The sequence below is a fragment of the Spea bombifrons genome, chromosome 3 (assembly GCF_027358695.1).
Source record: "Spea bombifrons isolate aSpeBom1 chromosome 3, aSpeBom1.2.pri, whole genome shotgun sequence".
Classification (NCBI taxonomy): domain Eukaryota; kingdom Metazoa; phylum Chordata; class Amphibia; order Anura; family Pelobatidae; genus Spea; species Spea bombifrons.
In genome coordinates this window covers 102,687,788-102,704,946 of record NC_071089.1, presented here as the reverse complement: position 1 = coordinate 102,704,946, position 17,159 = coordinate 102,687,788, and the positions used below count along the sequence as shown (strand labels likewise).

General features: G+C 37.8%; 1 protein-coding gene across 1 annotated transcript in view; it reads right to left on the bottom strand.

Annotated features, from left to right (window-relative positions):
• Positions 1 to 7,347, bottom strand: part of SPHKAP (SPHK1 interactor, AKAP domain containing) — an 81,872-nt gene extending 74,525 nt beyond the window's left edge. The window contains exon 1 of the mRNA XM_053459013.1: positions 7,208 to 7,347. Within this exon, the coding sequence (XP_053314988.1) occupies positions 7,208 to 7,230 (23 nt within the window). The 5' untranslated portion in view covers positions 7,231 to 7,347. The remainder of the gene's footprint in view (positions 1 to 7,207) is intronic.
• Positions 7,348 to 17,159: the final 9,812 nt, after the last annotated feature.

The window sequence follows — 17,159 nt, the reverse complement described above, 5'->3', positions numbered from 1 at the left end:
TAAGAATGAATAAACAAATAAAGAAATAAACATGCATGGGATATTGTGAAGTGAAGACCAAGGACTGATTAAGGTCTGAGTCTTTACATCAGGAAAAACAGACAGACTAGTTGGGGAGAATGGTTCTTATCTGCGTCAGATTCTATGTCTCCGTGTTATCTCCCAGGGCAAATTTCTATTTTTCCAGAAAAATATAAAATGTAATGGGAAAAACTACAAAGTCACATATCACAACTGAAATATTATGGTTTTCTACGGCTAGACTCATTTCTTGAACACCTGCAGAGGCAACATTCTCACACTGCACTGCTCGATATTTAAGACTTTATTCGAGTAACAGATATTGCACAGAGGAAAGGTATGGGAAGGACAGCGCCTAAATATGTCACATGAGAAGTGGCAACCATATTAAAACATACATTTTGAGAAAAATAAAAATGCTATGAGGAAAAAAAAAAAGTCCATGGCATTTGTCACAATGGTACCATAACTGATCTATGCCCTTTGTCATTTAGTAGAATTAGAACACCCTTGAACTTCCCTCTGGAATTCTAAGAGTTAACCCAACTAGCGACTCAATATGTCATATTGAATTATACATAACAAATACCGTCATGATGGTCTGCAGGCGATCTAGAAGCCTGTGAAAAACTAACTTAAAAAACCAAGTTCCAGGCTATTCCGCAGAACACTGATGTCAATGGAAACGACAGTTTAGCTTACCCAACAGCTATTCGATTTACCTGTTCCCCACCCCCCTGACATAACAGATATTTTTACTCAACCTTAAAGCTGACACATGGGTAAATTCACCCTGCAGCTAATAAACAGCAATATATATTTTTTTCTGCATAAAAAGGTCAGGATATGTATCTAGAACACTGATTATTGCTGTTCTATATCTCTTTAGGTTTTATTACCATTTTTATTGACTTGGGTCACATCTCATTGCATAATTCATTGTACACAAATCCTTCAGCTTGTCAAAAATGACAAATGAGATGGGTTGGAGTTTGTTTAAAGCACAGATCATGTGGAAAATCTCCATCTCTATTCTAGAGCAGCCTTTGTTCAAGACCACCTCTCACATCAGCACTCAGGTCCCATGGCACGTGGCCACCGCAAGGTTTGTTGACATGGGACATTTAAAAAAAAATAGACCTTTTACCATAAACAAGCAAAAACAAAGCGATATGACCATATGATGACAGTGTGAAGACATTTGAACTATGTAGGTGCAAAAAATTAAAAATGTAAGCAAAATCGTTCCCATTATCAGATCTAAAAGTGAACTATATCCTTTCTGTATATATATATATATATATATATATATTTGAAGAAAGCTGACCCATGAAAACCAATGGATATTTAATAATGTCTATGATAAGGGCATGTTCACTTCACTAAGTTCCGGTCGCCAATGTCAAAATATGTCACTATGTGTAAAAAAACTAAAATCATGAAAGGTAGGAAGCATATGTGGCCCCCACACACACTGCTTACCCCCCCCTCGCCTATGAGAGGTTATATCCCGCGGCAGTTGTCCCTGGTAGTCTAGTAGGGTGACCCTCAAAAGGTCATTGTTATATTAAAGTCTCTATCATAGCTCCGACTATGGAAAGTATCATACTGACTGTAAAAGATGAATAACATTGGTTTTCTAACTATCCCCAGAATCATTACGACATCGCATAACAAAATAAATAATAAAACACGTATCTCTGCGCACACATCTCAGACAAAAAGAGACTATTAAAACAGTTATAAATAACTAATTTCTATAACAAATTCAGCATACTTTATTAATTTGAAGAAATCCTAGATAAAATAATTTAGTTTATTGCCGCTGGTCACTTACGTACTGACTTTATATGTTATTTCTTGTGCACCCACAAACACCTGGCTTCTTAAGATTCTAAATTGAAGTCAAACGGATTAAAACGAATGCAGCATCCTGCAGAAAGTAGGAATCGTTAGTTAAAGTACCTATTCTGTCACACTCCTTTAGGGTATTAAAAATAGCAGCGGACATCTATTTTTAGAAACATACTCCTAGATATCCAGAATCTATGACATATTTTAGTTAAAAAAAAAAAAGAAAAAGATTGTTCGATCTGCACCAAGTTCCTCATTATAGAGGAAAAGCAGAAATTATAGTCATAAAAAAACATGCTTAATTTACAATCTATACAAAGGCTAGCTATTCGCAAGCACAATTTATAGATTAAGTGGTCCTGTCACCTGAAGGAAATCTTTACATTAATCAACCAAGCGTATTAAACTGCACGTATTACATATTTTTTTTAACTGTTGAGCAGTTTTAACCGGTTTTTCTATTATGAGGGTTCTCTACGAAAATAACATTTGGTGACAGCATCCGCATTTTTTCTTTTATGCTTTGGCTTTCTTTTCTTAATACCAACAGGGTGATAATAATAAGTTTGTATTATTTTTCTATGCTGAGTTATGAAAGAATTGTGTCACTGTCCAAATATACATGGACCTGACTCTTGAATATATGGTCTGTGGTTAAGGCCTTTGGTTTTCTAAGATTAAACAGCCTTGAAACGATGATGACCAGCACTTTCTCCGCCCTAACCATATTTGCAGACAGTGTTATTATTTGTTCACCATTTGTTACCGATTTATATAGCACCCCCATATATCAGTGGCGTTAAAATCACTTTAAGAAACAGCAAAGAATTACTAATTCAGACAACAATCGAAAACGTAAGGATCTTTTTGAAGACTGGACCAAACTGGGAATAACAACTGCATCTGCTGTCTCATGCCAGTCCAATCATTCTTGCAGTCACATGACTTGTGTGTGTGGCAACCTGTGCTGCCACTATCACCCCACTGGGCACGTGTGGCCTTCAAGCCTACCTAGATCTGGGCACAGATGAGTAAAAACTAAGCACCTTCCCTTTAAATTACGTACATTAAATACTTTGGTCCAAAGATTGAAAATCACTAGATGATCAGGATACTAGGAAGCTTCTGTTGAACCATTATTTTCGTACAAATACACAATAAGATACATTTATTTACATACAAAAATAGATCCTCTGTTGAGTTCCCCCAACAGCCGATGGGGTGAGGTTGGCAGCAGATGACAGAGAACAGCTCACTTTGAAAAAGGTCCGCCTGAGCAAACTCTATCTCTACTGCTCAGTTCTATAACATACAGAATTCAATTATTTACATTCGCCGCCAGCAGCCCTAACATTGCTTTTTGTGCTGCCTCCGCTTTCGGCCCCCTGCGATGAAAGTGCCAGGAACCAGCGGGTAACAGCAATTACTTGATATTTATTCACCTGGTTTCATGCATTTTTACAGAGAATAGCTCAGAAGACAAATGTACCCTGAATGTGTGCATTGAATATATTAGTGAGTTTGTCCTGGAGCGTGCACTAATGTCCTCCAATACACGAGACTGCTGTCTAACAAATCAGCACACTCTCCAGGCAGCAAGAGGACTGCTCATTACGGAGACATTTCCAATGCCTTTCATTGACAAGTGCCACCTGCCAACCAGAGATGTAAACTACAGCTATTAAGTCCATGATTTGTCATGACTTTCTTTACTCACAAAATGCAAGATGTGTTTTAGGGGCCCTTCTATCAAGATGACTTTTATGACCAGGGCATCTCTCCCTTCTTCTATTTGTTCAAGAGGGAACCTGCCTTGCATGAAGGTGTCTTAGTGCTTCTGATGCTGCCTACTTGATAAAACTGCCCTCTGAATGGGGACAGTAAATGTTTTTTAAAAAGTCCATTGAGTTTAAACTTTCCCTGAGATGATACACAGATGAAGACAAACACAACTTTAATTACATGACAATTTAGCCCAAAGGGTGTTCTTTATGAGCATTCGGAATACTCACACGATGAACCACTTTAAATCCAAATTTATATCACTGAATACCTTTCCTCACCAAAAAGGTTTCTTCTTAAAGTTTCCACAGCACCTGAGGTCACCTTCCCATGGGAAGTGTATTCCCAGAGCTTCTGAGACCTTACCGCGAGAGATGCCCTTCACTTGTGTTCAAGCTTAAAGCCAGCAACTAAACCTGGTCTTTCAAGCTTAAACCTTGTGAATGTTTTATCATGAAACCCCTCAAACAGAGCTGTCATCTGAAGGACCACTATTCCCATTCCGTTACTTCTCATCAGTATTAAACTTAATTCAAACAACTCTAACTTGTTTAATATATTCTCATCCGTTTTAGAGATTAAAGAGGTCATCATTAGTACTTATTGCTATGTTATGGAGACTGTGTTGATGGAAAGCAGAATAGCCACATATAAAGACAGAACTGTGTTTTGACCCCTAGAGCAATAATACATATTTTAACTGCCGCTACACTGTACTGTGTTTGATTTGTGGTTCTTATCCCATGTGGCGTGTTATATATCAGTGGACATTTCTTACCTTTACATGTGTTTGTGATGTGGGTATTGATCAATCATGTTGCAAGGGGAACACGTACCAACCTGTACAAATGCTTCCCCATGTTGCCCTGTTACTGGTATTTGCTAATGCACATCTTAACAGAACTAATAGAAAATATTAAAATACACTGTTTCAAAATTATCCAATTTTTCTCTTTTTAACCTCTACGTTCTTCTTGTAGGGCCGGCCACACACTCCCCAGCTACTCATGGTGCTGTACTGTGGAGGCTCATGCCACCAAGTCCTCTTTCTTGTGAGTGAGTGCCATTGCTCCCACATTATATACCGTGAAGGAATAGTGATGAAGGATTTCTAGAAGGGTCCCCACTAGGTCAAGCCCTGCTTATATTATTTTCCTTGCTGTAATAGATACTGTTTGTAGACTCATACGATATATTGTATACAATATATCATACATGAATATATTCATTATCATTATTTCAGATCAGTCATTCATTCCTGCCTATGCATCAGTGGCCTAGTGTGACAAATATAATCTGAGGTCTATTCAATAGGGAACAACAGGAAAGAAATAGAGAGATGTTTTACAGAGCAGTAAAATGAGTTCTGGGAATTAATATGTGAAGCAATAGGATGAATTACAGATATATGGAAACATAGGGGGATTTAGAGGAAGGACTTAAAGCAATATGAACACATGTATATAGGGAGGTCATATAGGGAAATAGGAGTGGCTATGCTATTATACAATACATTTTAGAGAGATGGAATATGTGGAGCATGAGTGCTGTAAGAGGTAACGTGATTAGTTGTATATTGTGCGGGTTTTATTAAGAGGTTATACAAAGAGGTTATGTGAAAGAATGTAGGAATAGTAAAGGATATATGGCAAAGCGGGAGTGGTTAAATGAGGAGTGGGAGGAGTCATACAGGTTATCGCGTAGTAGGTGGGTATATATGGCAGAGTGGGAGGAATTGCATGTTGATGGTGTATTAGTGTGGGCTATATGGAGTAGCAGGATGGGTTATTTGACGCAGTAGGGGTAGTTAGAGCATTCATGGTGTAGTGGTGTGGGCTATATGGAGTACCACAAGGATTATATGACGCAGTAGGAGTAGTTAGAGAGTTGATGGTGTAGTAATGTGGGATATATGGAGTAGCAAAGGGGCTTATATGATGCAGTAGGAGTAGTTAGAGCATTTATGTGTAGTCGTGGGGGCTATTTGGAATAGCACAAGAGTTATATGACGCAGTAGGAGTGCTTAGTTGATGGTGTAGAAGGATGGGCTTTCTGGAGTACCAGGAGGAGTTGTAAGGAGAAATAAACTAGTTAACTGTAATACAAAGGAATACATTACAAAGTAAAGAAAGGATAAAAAAAAGTGTTATTTATATTTTGCTAAAAACTCCTCACAGCTCCTGAGATAAATGATTCATGGCACAGTCATTTATTTCTTTCATCCGTCCTTCAGACTCAGCTACCTTGGGTATATATAATCACATTTCACGCCTCTCAAATGGAACCAGGGGCTCAGGGAATTGATATATATTTAACATATATTGTGAGGGATGTTTGATATTTGCTTTACTGAGATTAAACATCATAATAATACACACTATAAACAGCATAATACTCGCCCTAGAGCATTGCAATACTGCAAGGTTTGGGAACACAGAGGTCATATATATATTTCTACTACTATATTTCACAATTTCTACTACTATTGTATATATCGCTTCTGATATTTTAAAGAAAAACAGGCACTTCTCTGTTCTTCCATGTAGTACACATACGGGGAAAATGACTTTTATACAGACACAGCAAAAATCCAACCCTTTAGAAAAAACATCTAAAAATTACAAGTTATTTTTCAGTTTTAATCCAGACAGATCATTTGGAACTCACAATGTTCTCTTTATCCTCACCAGCTGGTAAACTACAGAAATACCAAAATGTGACAATTAAACAACAGGAACTGATGGCAATACTTAATGCAATGGAATCTCATTGAATGTGATTTTATTTTGCTGGAGGGGGGGCACTCTGCGAATGAACATCTTGAGTACCAGTGGGGTGTAAAGAATTTGCGATGTCTGCGGCTTCTCTGACACTCAAAGGGTCAAGTCAAACATTTTATATGGTCACATGCATCTCCCCAGCACACAAATGGTTAAGTCAAGTATTCCAAATAAACTGTTTGTATCTGTGATATGTGTATATATATATATGTGTATATATATATATATATATATATATATATATATAGAGAGATGTGTGTGTATATATATATACATATATGTGTGTGTGTATCTGTCTGTCTGTGGGGGGGGGATAAGAATTTAAAGGAATGTACCAGTGACGAAACTAAATTTAATATATAATATCATAGCCTGTTTTGTGCAGTCCTGCAATATAAACCATTGGATATATTTTATCCAAATCAACATTATTGTCCTCCTTTCAGCATAGGTAATGTAATCATTTAGCTTGTCTATTTATTCGAAGCCACACTTCCCACTTTTTTAAATACATTTAGCGAGATTTACAGATGGAATAACGCTACATTTAATTTTACAAGCAGAGAAAATTCATACATTCATAACTCTCATTTCTTATTTTTCCCCTAAATGGTAACATATTATTGTTATTTACTTAGAAATAAGGAAGGAAGAAAATATCCTTTGATAAAAGACAACAATAAAAGATGAATAAGAAAGAAGAGTGGAGTTAGTTGAGTTAAATTGAAACATTGCATTGAAAAGCCACAGAGGTGATATAAAGGTCTTACCTCTGGAAAGCATAGGGCCACATCCCTAGGAGGCGAGCATGTAGATGGGTGCCCTAGAGGTCCAGAAGCAGACAGGACAGGTATATATGTGTTCAGCACAGGGACCCAGGAATCACATCAAGACACTCACTGCTGCTGCTTCTTCTACATCGAATCCTCAGTTCCAGGACCAAAGCCACTCCTTCTATACACACAGATGAGTCAGGCAAGGCTGGTCTACTTAACCCCTTATGAACAATTATACAAGGAGTGCTTTAACCATAGAAAGGGGGTATAGTGACAGAGGTAGCAAAATGAATGTAGGATGTATCAAAGCGGACGGCAATGTAATAAATAAAACAATCCTTTGTGTACCTGTAGTTTTTCCAATATAGTAATGAGGCAAGTGCATCGCTTTCAAATCATCTCTCATTAAATGGAGACCTATGTTGGTCTTTTTGAAAGAACCCACTGCTTCTCCACAATTATATTTTTGTGAGCTTACTTAAAGTTATGGTATTGGGAGAAAAATCTTATTCTCACTTTATTCAGGACCTTTCTTGATTCATAGAATACATTGAAGGTAGCAGCCTTATTTTTGCTTGATGGGAGCACATATGTGTATGTAACATGTTTTATGTTACACTGTGATACACTTATACCCAGCAAACATGATGAGCTACTAGAAAAGAAGGGCATCAAGGGGACAAAAGGGTCATTGGGATTTGGGACTGTCATAAACACATAGTATTTGACAGCAGATAAGAACCGTTTGTCTCACGTCTCGTCTACTTCTCTTTCCTGCTTTAAAAATTCAAACGTTGGTATACACTATTGTGAGTGTATATTCTTACGCTCACAATAGCTATATGTAGATCCGAAATCAGTAAATTCCTTCACTGTAGTAACCTGGAAAAGGGATCTCGACGGCACAATGAAGAGACTATAGTATTCATGACCCTTCTACAGAACAAAAATGCACGCATAATAGTAGCATTAATGCTGTTCACTTAGATGTAAGCAGGCTGCTGTAAAGGAACAAAAATCAAGTCCGATCTAATCCTGGACAGGCAAGCCCATATATAAGATGATCTGGGTCGCCCCCCAGAGACAAATGTACATATGCATGTATGGACATATTGACGAAAGGGAGGAACACCTTCACACCAACCTCCCCATCACCGACAAGCGACATTTCCAGTGTGTGAGAATTTTCTGACATTATTACTTAGTTAATTAGCCAAATAGAGAAAGTAACCTGGAATATGTATATAATATAATTATTTAGCAACCAATCCTTGACCCATAAACACAGATCATTTTGATAATTACCCAATGATCCACATTGTTGGATGTGGGCCTCAGGGTCATCATCCTTCTTGTCATTGCCACCTCTCCTGATTGTATCCTTGTAGAAAATGAACACAGCTCAGAACCCAGTGGATGAGGTTTCCTTTAACACAAAGCCTAAAACTAAGAAGTTGCCAAATGTAAATGACACTTTGTCAAAAACAGAAACAAGTTCGATAGAGCTGGTAAAATCATAGCGCAAGCCAAGTTGAGCAGAAGCCTAAAGAAGGTAGGAACTACCGTGAGCTTGTTAAGAGAGATGGAGCCAAAAAGTCCTCCTCATCTTGCATTGTTGGAAAGGGGACCAGTTTGGGTCATTCAAAAGCTTTGCTGGGCTATGCTGAGCTCATGCCATGAATGGCCTGTTGAGCTTTAAGAAGTCGATTCCTTCTCAGCTTGTAACTGGAAGGATGCTGAGATTATATACCTTTTTTGATAAACCTTCTCCTGCTGGTGAGGGTCTGTCTGGGAGGTTTGGTATCTGCACAGCCTTTGGTAAAATTGTTTCCAGGCACTTAGTGAGGTTTTCAAAGGGTCCAAGCCCTGTATCTGAGGTTCAGAGTGGGCTGTAGTACAGTCAAAACAAAACAAACAACGTATTTGATCCTCTGAGTAATTACTCTACAGCGGAGCAAGTGGTCCACTTACCTACACTGTCCAAAAGCATCTCAGTCCCTCAGTTTGTTATCCTCTCCTTTAGCCGCTATAGTCCATAACTGTCTCACCATGCTCTTCCAGATACTCCATCCTAGGGACCCAAAATTGCACAACACAACAATACAGAAAGAAAGACCGTAATCACCTCTCCCTGAGGCTGCGCTTTCCCACTTTGCAGGGTAATATGTGTGAATAAGTGTATGGTGTTGGCGTGTGTGTTTACATGTATTGTGTTTTTCTAATTGTGCATTTTTGTATGGTGTCAGAGGTAAGCCTAGGTTTAGTAGCCTTTGGGGGGGAGAGCGAAAGAGAGTGTGTATGTATGCATATTACAGTGAGTGTGTGTTACTATATGGTGTTTGAGCTCCCAGGCACCACCAGGGGCAGGGGTCAGTGTTATACACCTGGGTAGAAAATTTATGAATACATTAGGGAAGGAAGTCCCTGTCCCATAGACCTTCGTGTCGTGTCTCTCTCTAAACACCAAGTTAAGCCATCCACTAACCTTTCTAAAGCCAGAGTATCCATGACAAACCCAGGCATTTTATAGACATAAGAAAAAAAATTACTCTACAAATTGGTGCATGGATTATACCAGTGTTCATGCAGGCTTTCAGAATGATCATTTCGCTGCAGCTGGAGGGGGTTTGTGATTTCCACAGCTACCAAGGCAAATCAGACAATATTTCTGTTCTTGGGAGAAGTCTGTGATATAAAGAAAACCCTTGTTAACATGGTTGTTTTATCACACACTGTGTCTTACACAACAACAGCTACTGTAGCGCTGAGAAATCGCACCAGATCTATCCTTTAGTAATAAGGTTCCAAAGACCAGCTGTTACCAGCCCTGCCTGATGATGGAGAGAGAATTCCTTGCTCCATTGTATTGATTCTCATTCAATGGCTGCTGGTAAATCCCGCTGTCATGTGCTGCTCTTCTTCACCATCTGTGATTCACTTAAACCTGCAACCTCTGTAAATCACACAGCACAATTGCTCAAGTCAATTTGCAACTGCCTCGCGGGCTCTGTGGCTATTTGCACTTAAGTCCTATTTGCATCACGGCAGTACAGAGCAGCTCAGTTTCTAATCGTTTTTGACCTACACTTTACAGTAAGGCATATGCATTGAGTAATGAGATTTCTGCATTTCCTGTATAAGTCAACAAACTCTATATAGTAAAGTATAGGTATTTGTTGGGATACAATTTTCACTGGTGGCAAGGGGCAGAGAAGCACTTGGGACCTGGACACACACGCACACACAAACGATAAAGGCAGACTTGGTATTTAATTCTCTTGGCACCTCCGTTAGTCTTCTCTAATAATATAATTTGTGAGCTGTGATTCATAAATTTGTGCTAGTATCCCGGAACCTGCAATTGGTCGGAATCCTGTCCTGTACGGACTGCCAGCTCTGGGTCCCTGGGAATGTATTTCCTGAGAAAAAGAGGTCGAACATCAAGAAAAATATCCTTATTTACAAAGCATACAGTCAGGTGCACAGCGCCAGCAGAAGAAAAAGAGAAATCAAGAGATACATAGCTAAGAGAACATTATTGTCTTAAATATAACTCCATTGGAGAGATGGGAATAGATGGAGTTAAAATGACTTATTGGGAGGGTTAGGAGACAGGTTATGGAGGAAATGTCTGCATAACAAGTGAGCTTAGTATTCAAAGAAACAGAACCTACAGGAAATCATAATTTACTGGGATAAACATACATTTTGCTTTTTTATGGGGTCATATTATAATGTTTATAAGCAGACACAGCTGTAGGTGGGGGTCCTTATGATTAACTAGACACCTCACATAGAAGTTCTAAATAGCCCTACTCACGGTGGCACACACTAATAAAAAGTGGCTGCATTGTATGCCCGTTGCGACAGTAATGAAGAAGCAGATGCTACACAAGTGATAACCAGCTTTTTAAAGAGTGACTGAGGAGTGTTATTTGTCACACAGAATGTTGGCTCTGTTATTTAAAAATTCTACTTAACAGATTATGGTATATAGATATAGAAAATATAACATTTTCCCATCTAAGGGGCCCTACTAGAGTGCAAAATATGTTTAATTAACACACAATACTGATCTCATTGGAATCCTTGGATGTTAGCCATGCAGAAACCAAAAAAAAAACCTAAAAACATTTGAATGATCTAATGTTGAAAGTGTAGAAACAACCTACAAAGAAATACTGGGAAATATTGGGAAAAGTTTCCTAGAAATTGCTTTTGCTTTCTACTTAATTAAGGCAGACCCTAAGCAGGTGTTCTGCCCCTTGCTGCATGTAGGAACCAACCCTGGAGATGTCAATGATACCCCTGATCACACAGCTGGCCAGGAAATCACAATAAGAAGTTTCTCCCCTACAGAAAAAAAAATAAGAATATGACACTTTTCACATTTTAGGGTTAATGGTGAGCCAGCTAAGTAAACAAGTCCAAAAAAAAACCGAATTGTCTCATCAGTACTGGACCTTTGGAAAGCATACAGTGAGTAAAATGTATATTTAAAAACCTCGAGTTCTTTTACTTTTCCATCTGCTTTTAATATCCCTACCCGTGAGCAATACTTTAGATAAGAACATATTTATCTTTTTTTATGTTTGACATAAAATCACATCTAATTCTTCCAAACAATCCCAATATAAAAGTTATTTTTTTTTGTTACATTTTACTTAGTTAAAATGTTGGTGGGGGCTTTGTATGAAGAATGCAGCTACTCCATCACGTACATGCCCAATAGAGTTTTTATCTGAAGGTATTCATGATCTCCTTAACCTAGTTTGGGAACAAAATGAGCGATATTACTCACAGCTAGCTTGTTGCTCCATGGGAAATTGGAGATGGAGAATTGTGTTAGCACATTTCACCGTGAACCCAGATTTCAACCCATGGAAATCTGAAGAGCAGATCCCAAGAAACACACCGAGTAACCACTGACATCAACATATCATAATTAGGGAAGTAGGTTCAGAACTTATCAAAGAATAACTGCACCCTTTAAAATAAATTAAAAAAAAATGGCAAGACATCCCTCTAACATGCAGTACATTTCCCCAAAACTATTAGCATGTTTCTCGGATTATAAAAAGAAGATGAATATAAGCTGAAGGTAATTTTTAGGAAGCTTTCTTCTCCAAAAATAATGTGTTATATTAATAACTAAATTCAAATCGACAAAACCAACTATCTTTAATTATTTACGAATAAAGAACTGTATAAGCAAACATGTCCTAAAGTCACAGGAGACACTTTTTCGGAAAACTTGCTCAAATCTTTGGGCCTAACCATGTGATGAAGCTCCTCTCTAAATGTTCAGAAATAGTGAGATTAAAAGAAGGAAATAATTCCATCACTACAATAATTACAAGTTGGGAGAAAGAACTTAATGTCTCAATACCAGTTGGTGACTGGCTAAAAGAGATTAGGAACTGCCTCCCTAGAGTACATGATCTTTCCCTATTGGAGACGCAATCTAAAGTATTAAATAAATGGTACCTTGTCCCAACCCGTGTTACAAGTATGTTTCCAGCAAACTCCAACACCTGTTGGCGGTGTGGGCAATTTACTGGAACCTACCTTCATTTATGGTGGTCCTGCCCCAAGGTAAACACTTTTTGGAAAGAAATTCTTCTTTACTTGAAAAAAAAATTGATAACATAGTAATTCCAGAATCCCCGGCATCTCTATTACTCCACTTAGGTTGGCCTCTCCTAACTCAAGTTCAATTAAATATAACCATTCACGCTTGTATAGCAGCTAAGAAAATAATAGCCAAAGAATGGAAACAAAATAGACACTTCACCCTGTCTCAATTGGAAAGCCAAATAAAATATCAGATCATAATGGAGAGGGAAGTTTCTTTCCCTGGCTCCATCTCCAAATCATATGTAGTTTTTGTAGACTATTTTTTTTTTTTTTTATTACGGATTCTTTTCCGTTTAGAATGTTCGACAAACGAGCAAAGGAAGAATCATATGTAATGATTCCTTTTCGCTGTGTTTTTTCATTTATTTATGCCGAATATGTTTCTTCTCTCTCTCATGACTTGTTATATGTAAGACTAAATGTTTGTCTTGTCAAAAAAAAGAAAATAAAGATTATTTAAATTAAAAAAAATAAAAAAATAAAAAAAATTGGCAAGACATCCCCTCTAACATGCAGTACATTTCCCCAAAAAGCCATTAGCACGTTTCTCGGATTATAAAAAGAAGATGAATATAAGCTGAAGGTAATTTTTAGGAAGCTTTCTTCTCCCAAAAATAATGTGTTATATTTCAGAAAAAGGTGGATAAACACTATACAGTTTAATTGATGTTAATGATGAAATTTTAGTTGATGAAACGTAGTGCGTTAGATATAAATCAGTTTTTGCGGTTGAAGCTGTATTTCTTTTCTTGTGATGTATGTTTTGCTATTGATCAGTTTAGACATGATTTTTACACATTGGTTTTTATTACATTGAGAAAACTATATAAATTGATTTTTTTAAGGAACAAGTTGGACCTCTCATCGATATACAATATTAAGATATATCTTCCGTTATCTGTGATTTAATAGAGTCATAAAACAAAAAGTCAAAAATAATAATATGCTAAGAAAACACCCTGAATTAAAGTATAAAGAATTTAGGCCCCATGTTATTCTTACCGGTTTTTTTTTTTTTTACGTTTCATAATAAAATATTGTTTTATGTGCTGTATGTCTGATTCATTATAAACTCCAGCAAAACCTGAGTTTAATCTTGGCTTTTTTGCAAGACTTGAGATGTCAAGGATTTCCATTCCTTTCTATAGATTTAATACATTTTCTTTACAGAAAGTAAGCAGTAAGACAAGCTATGTAAAAAAAAAAAAAAGACTTTTTAAAAGAAAACAAAATCCAAGCAATTAAAATCTGGAGTAATCAGGTATCCATATTGGTCTAAACATGTTGATAACTAGTGTAAAAGGTTAACAAAACACAACATGGTCCTTTCCATTAAAGTAACTGAGGTATTTGTGAAGAATGTTTTTGGAACGGGGTATGCTTAAAGCTTAGAACGTATAAGTCACATAACTATTGATTTGAAATGTTTGAATCTGGTGACTATATACACATACGTAGTTACAAATCAAACAAAATAACTCCATAGCAGGGAAGGGGTTCGCACCATTGAGTCCAGAGGGCAAGTCCAAGTTAGAGGCCCAGTTATACACCGATAAGACATAACATTATGACCCCCTGTCAAATATTGTGTAGGCCCCCGTTTTGCTGACCCGTTGAGGCATGGACTCCGCTAGACCTCTGAAGCTGTGCTATGGTATATGGCACAAAGACGTAAGCAGCAGATCTGTTAAGTCCTGTAAGTTGCGAGGTAGAGCCTCCATACATGCATGGTAACCAACGCAGATGCACCTGGCCAGCCATGTGTTATAAAAGAAAATGTGATTCATCAGACAAGGTCACCTTCTTCCTTTCCTCCATGGGCTGGTTCTTATGCGCATGTGCTCATTTTAGGCACTTTTGGCAACGGACTGGGGTCAGCATGGGCACCTTGACTGTGATGCACTGTGTGTTCTGACATCTTTCTATCAGACCCAGCAATTTTAACTACAGTAGCTTATCTGTTGGATTTGACCACATGGATCAGCCTTTGCCCCCACATGCACGATGACCCTGACAAAGTTTCGCTTTTCCTTCCTTCCACCTCTTGAAACTCCCCACAAGAGCTGCAGTTTTGGAGATGCTCTAACCCGTCATCTAGCCATCACAACTTGGTCCTTGTCAAGTCGCTCAGAGCCTAACGCTTGAAGATTTTTTCTGCTTCCACCACATCAACTTTGAGGACGAAATGTTCACTTGCTGCCTAATATATCCCACCCGGTGCCATGATAACAAGATTATCAGTGTTATTCACTTCACCTGTCAGTGGTCATAATGTTAATGGCTGATCGGTTTAAAGCATCCCATAATATTTTGCTAATGATGGAAAAAGCAACAATGCTCAATGTTTGCACACAACCCAGTCCTGTCCAGTGCATATTTTCCAAAAGACTTGGAACTGACTGCATTTACAGATCGTGTTGTTGAATGCAATATGTATCTTGTGTTCTTTTTTGTAGACTTTCCCGATACAATGTATATCAATATGATATATGCTGGTTTAGCACAATCACCTTCATGAAGTCAATGAGGAATCTTTGCTCTATTGAAAGAAGATACATTGTTTAATGTTCTCCCTTCATCTGGATCAACAGAGCTAAGAAAGATATTATAAAAGGCTTGCCTTGACGGAATTGTATCTTTTTATCCTTCAATATTATGCTACTGACTGTCCAGAATGTAAAAGACAGCTGAGGATCAATGGCGTCTGATGATTAACAGTAGATTTTTATGAGAAAAGGCGAACGTTATCTGCTATCAAAGCTCCCATAAAATGCGTTAATAATTATCACACACAAGAATGAGTAAGTGCTTGGTAAATCTTGTGCATGACAGTAGAGAATATGGCATCTCTTAGAAGGTTTCTAAATATTGGCTACGGTATCAATTTTTGTTGCTTTTGGAAATTTACAAAATTACAAGGGTACTCAGCTTTACCCCAGAGCTGCACAGAGCCCAGGGCAGTGCTGGGCTGGCACCTTCTGGTCTAGGGGGGCAAAGGCAAGTGGCCTCCTGGCTGCCCCCATTATAACTAACACACACAGACACTAACAGACACACAACATAGAAACATAGAAAGTGACGGCAGATAAGAACCATTAGGCCCGTCCAGTCTGCCCAACCTCTGAGTACTTTCCTTTAGTACCTGCTCTTATCCTATATCTAGCTTGGCCTTATGCCTATCCCATGCTTGCTTTAATGTCTTTACTGCATTAACATCTACCACTTCTGCTGGAAGGCTATTTCATGCATCCACTACCCTTTCTGTAAAGTAATATTTCCTGATGTTACCTTTAAACCTTTGCCCCTCTAGCTCATGACGATGTCCTCTTGTTGTGGAAGTATTTCTCCTTTTTAGGACCAGGCTATGTTTTACCTTTTGTACCCTTTGGGACCAAGGCTGTTCTAACACTTTTGCGGTGCTCGTGTTTAGATGTAATTTCCTCCTCACTCATTTAGTGAACCCACACAAGTTATATATTGTTTTTTTCAGGACAAGAAGGGCTTTCTTCAGATACCATAGTCTTGACCTTATTATCTAATTTCCCCAAAAAGCTAATGAAAAAACCTGCCAAATAGATTCTACTATTTCTCCTGAGTTTAGAAATACCCAATGTTTTTATGTTTTTTTGCTTTTTTCTGCACATTATGGGGCAATAAGTACAAGTAGCGTTTTGCTATTTTAAAACCATTTTTTCCAAAGCTGGTCATTCTGCGCCATGTGCTATTTCGAGTATGTTTTCAAACAACACCCCAGTACAATGATATCCCACATGCATGAGTTTGTCTGGTGTTTGTGGTTAAAATGCCACATTTGGGAAGTGCGCTTCCCCCCCCCATTTTGGTCATTCTGTGCCTATGTCTTATCTTTCAGCCCGGCCACTCCAATTTACACCATAAACCATACATTTTTTTAATTAGACACCCCTTGGGTATTTGAAATGCTTTTACTTTAACTTTTTCCATGTCAAGATTTTTGAGAAGATACATCGCTAATTTTAGCACTTGCTCATCATAATAAACTTAATTTTTTTATTTTATTTATTTTATTCTTTTTGGACTTTTTTTTTACACTTTTCTGGAACTGGATGGTTCCTCTGATGCATAATAATTTTTAAATGTTACCATTTTTAAAAATATTTTACTAATCACATAGTGATTATAAAGCTGGGCTCCATTGACTTGTATGGTTGAATGAAGTACCTGTATTCAACCTGCAAGTGGAGCCAGAGTTCTCTAGAGAGTCTGGAGACCCTCTGTTGAACTTTTCTGACTTTATTTTTTTTTTTTACAGGGCGACCGCCATCTTGCG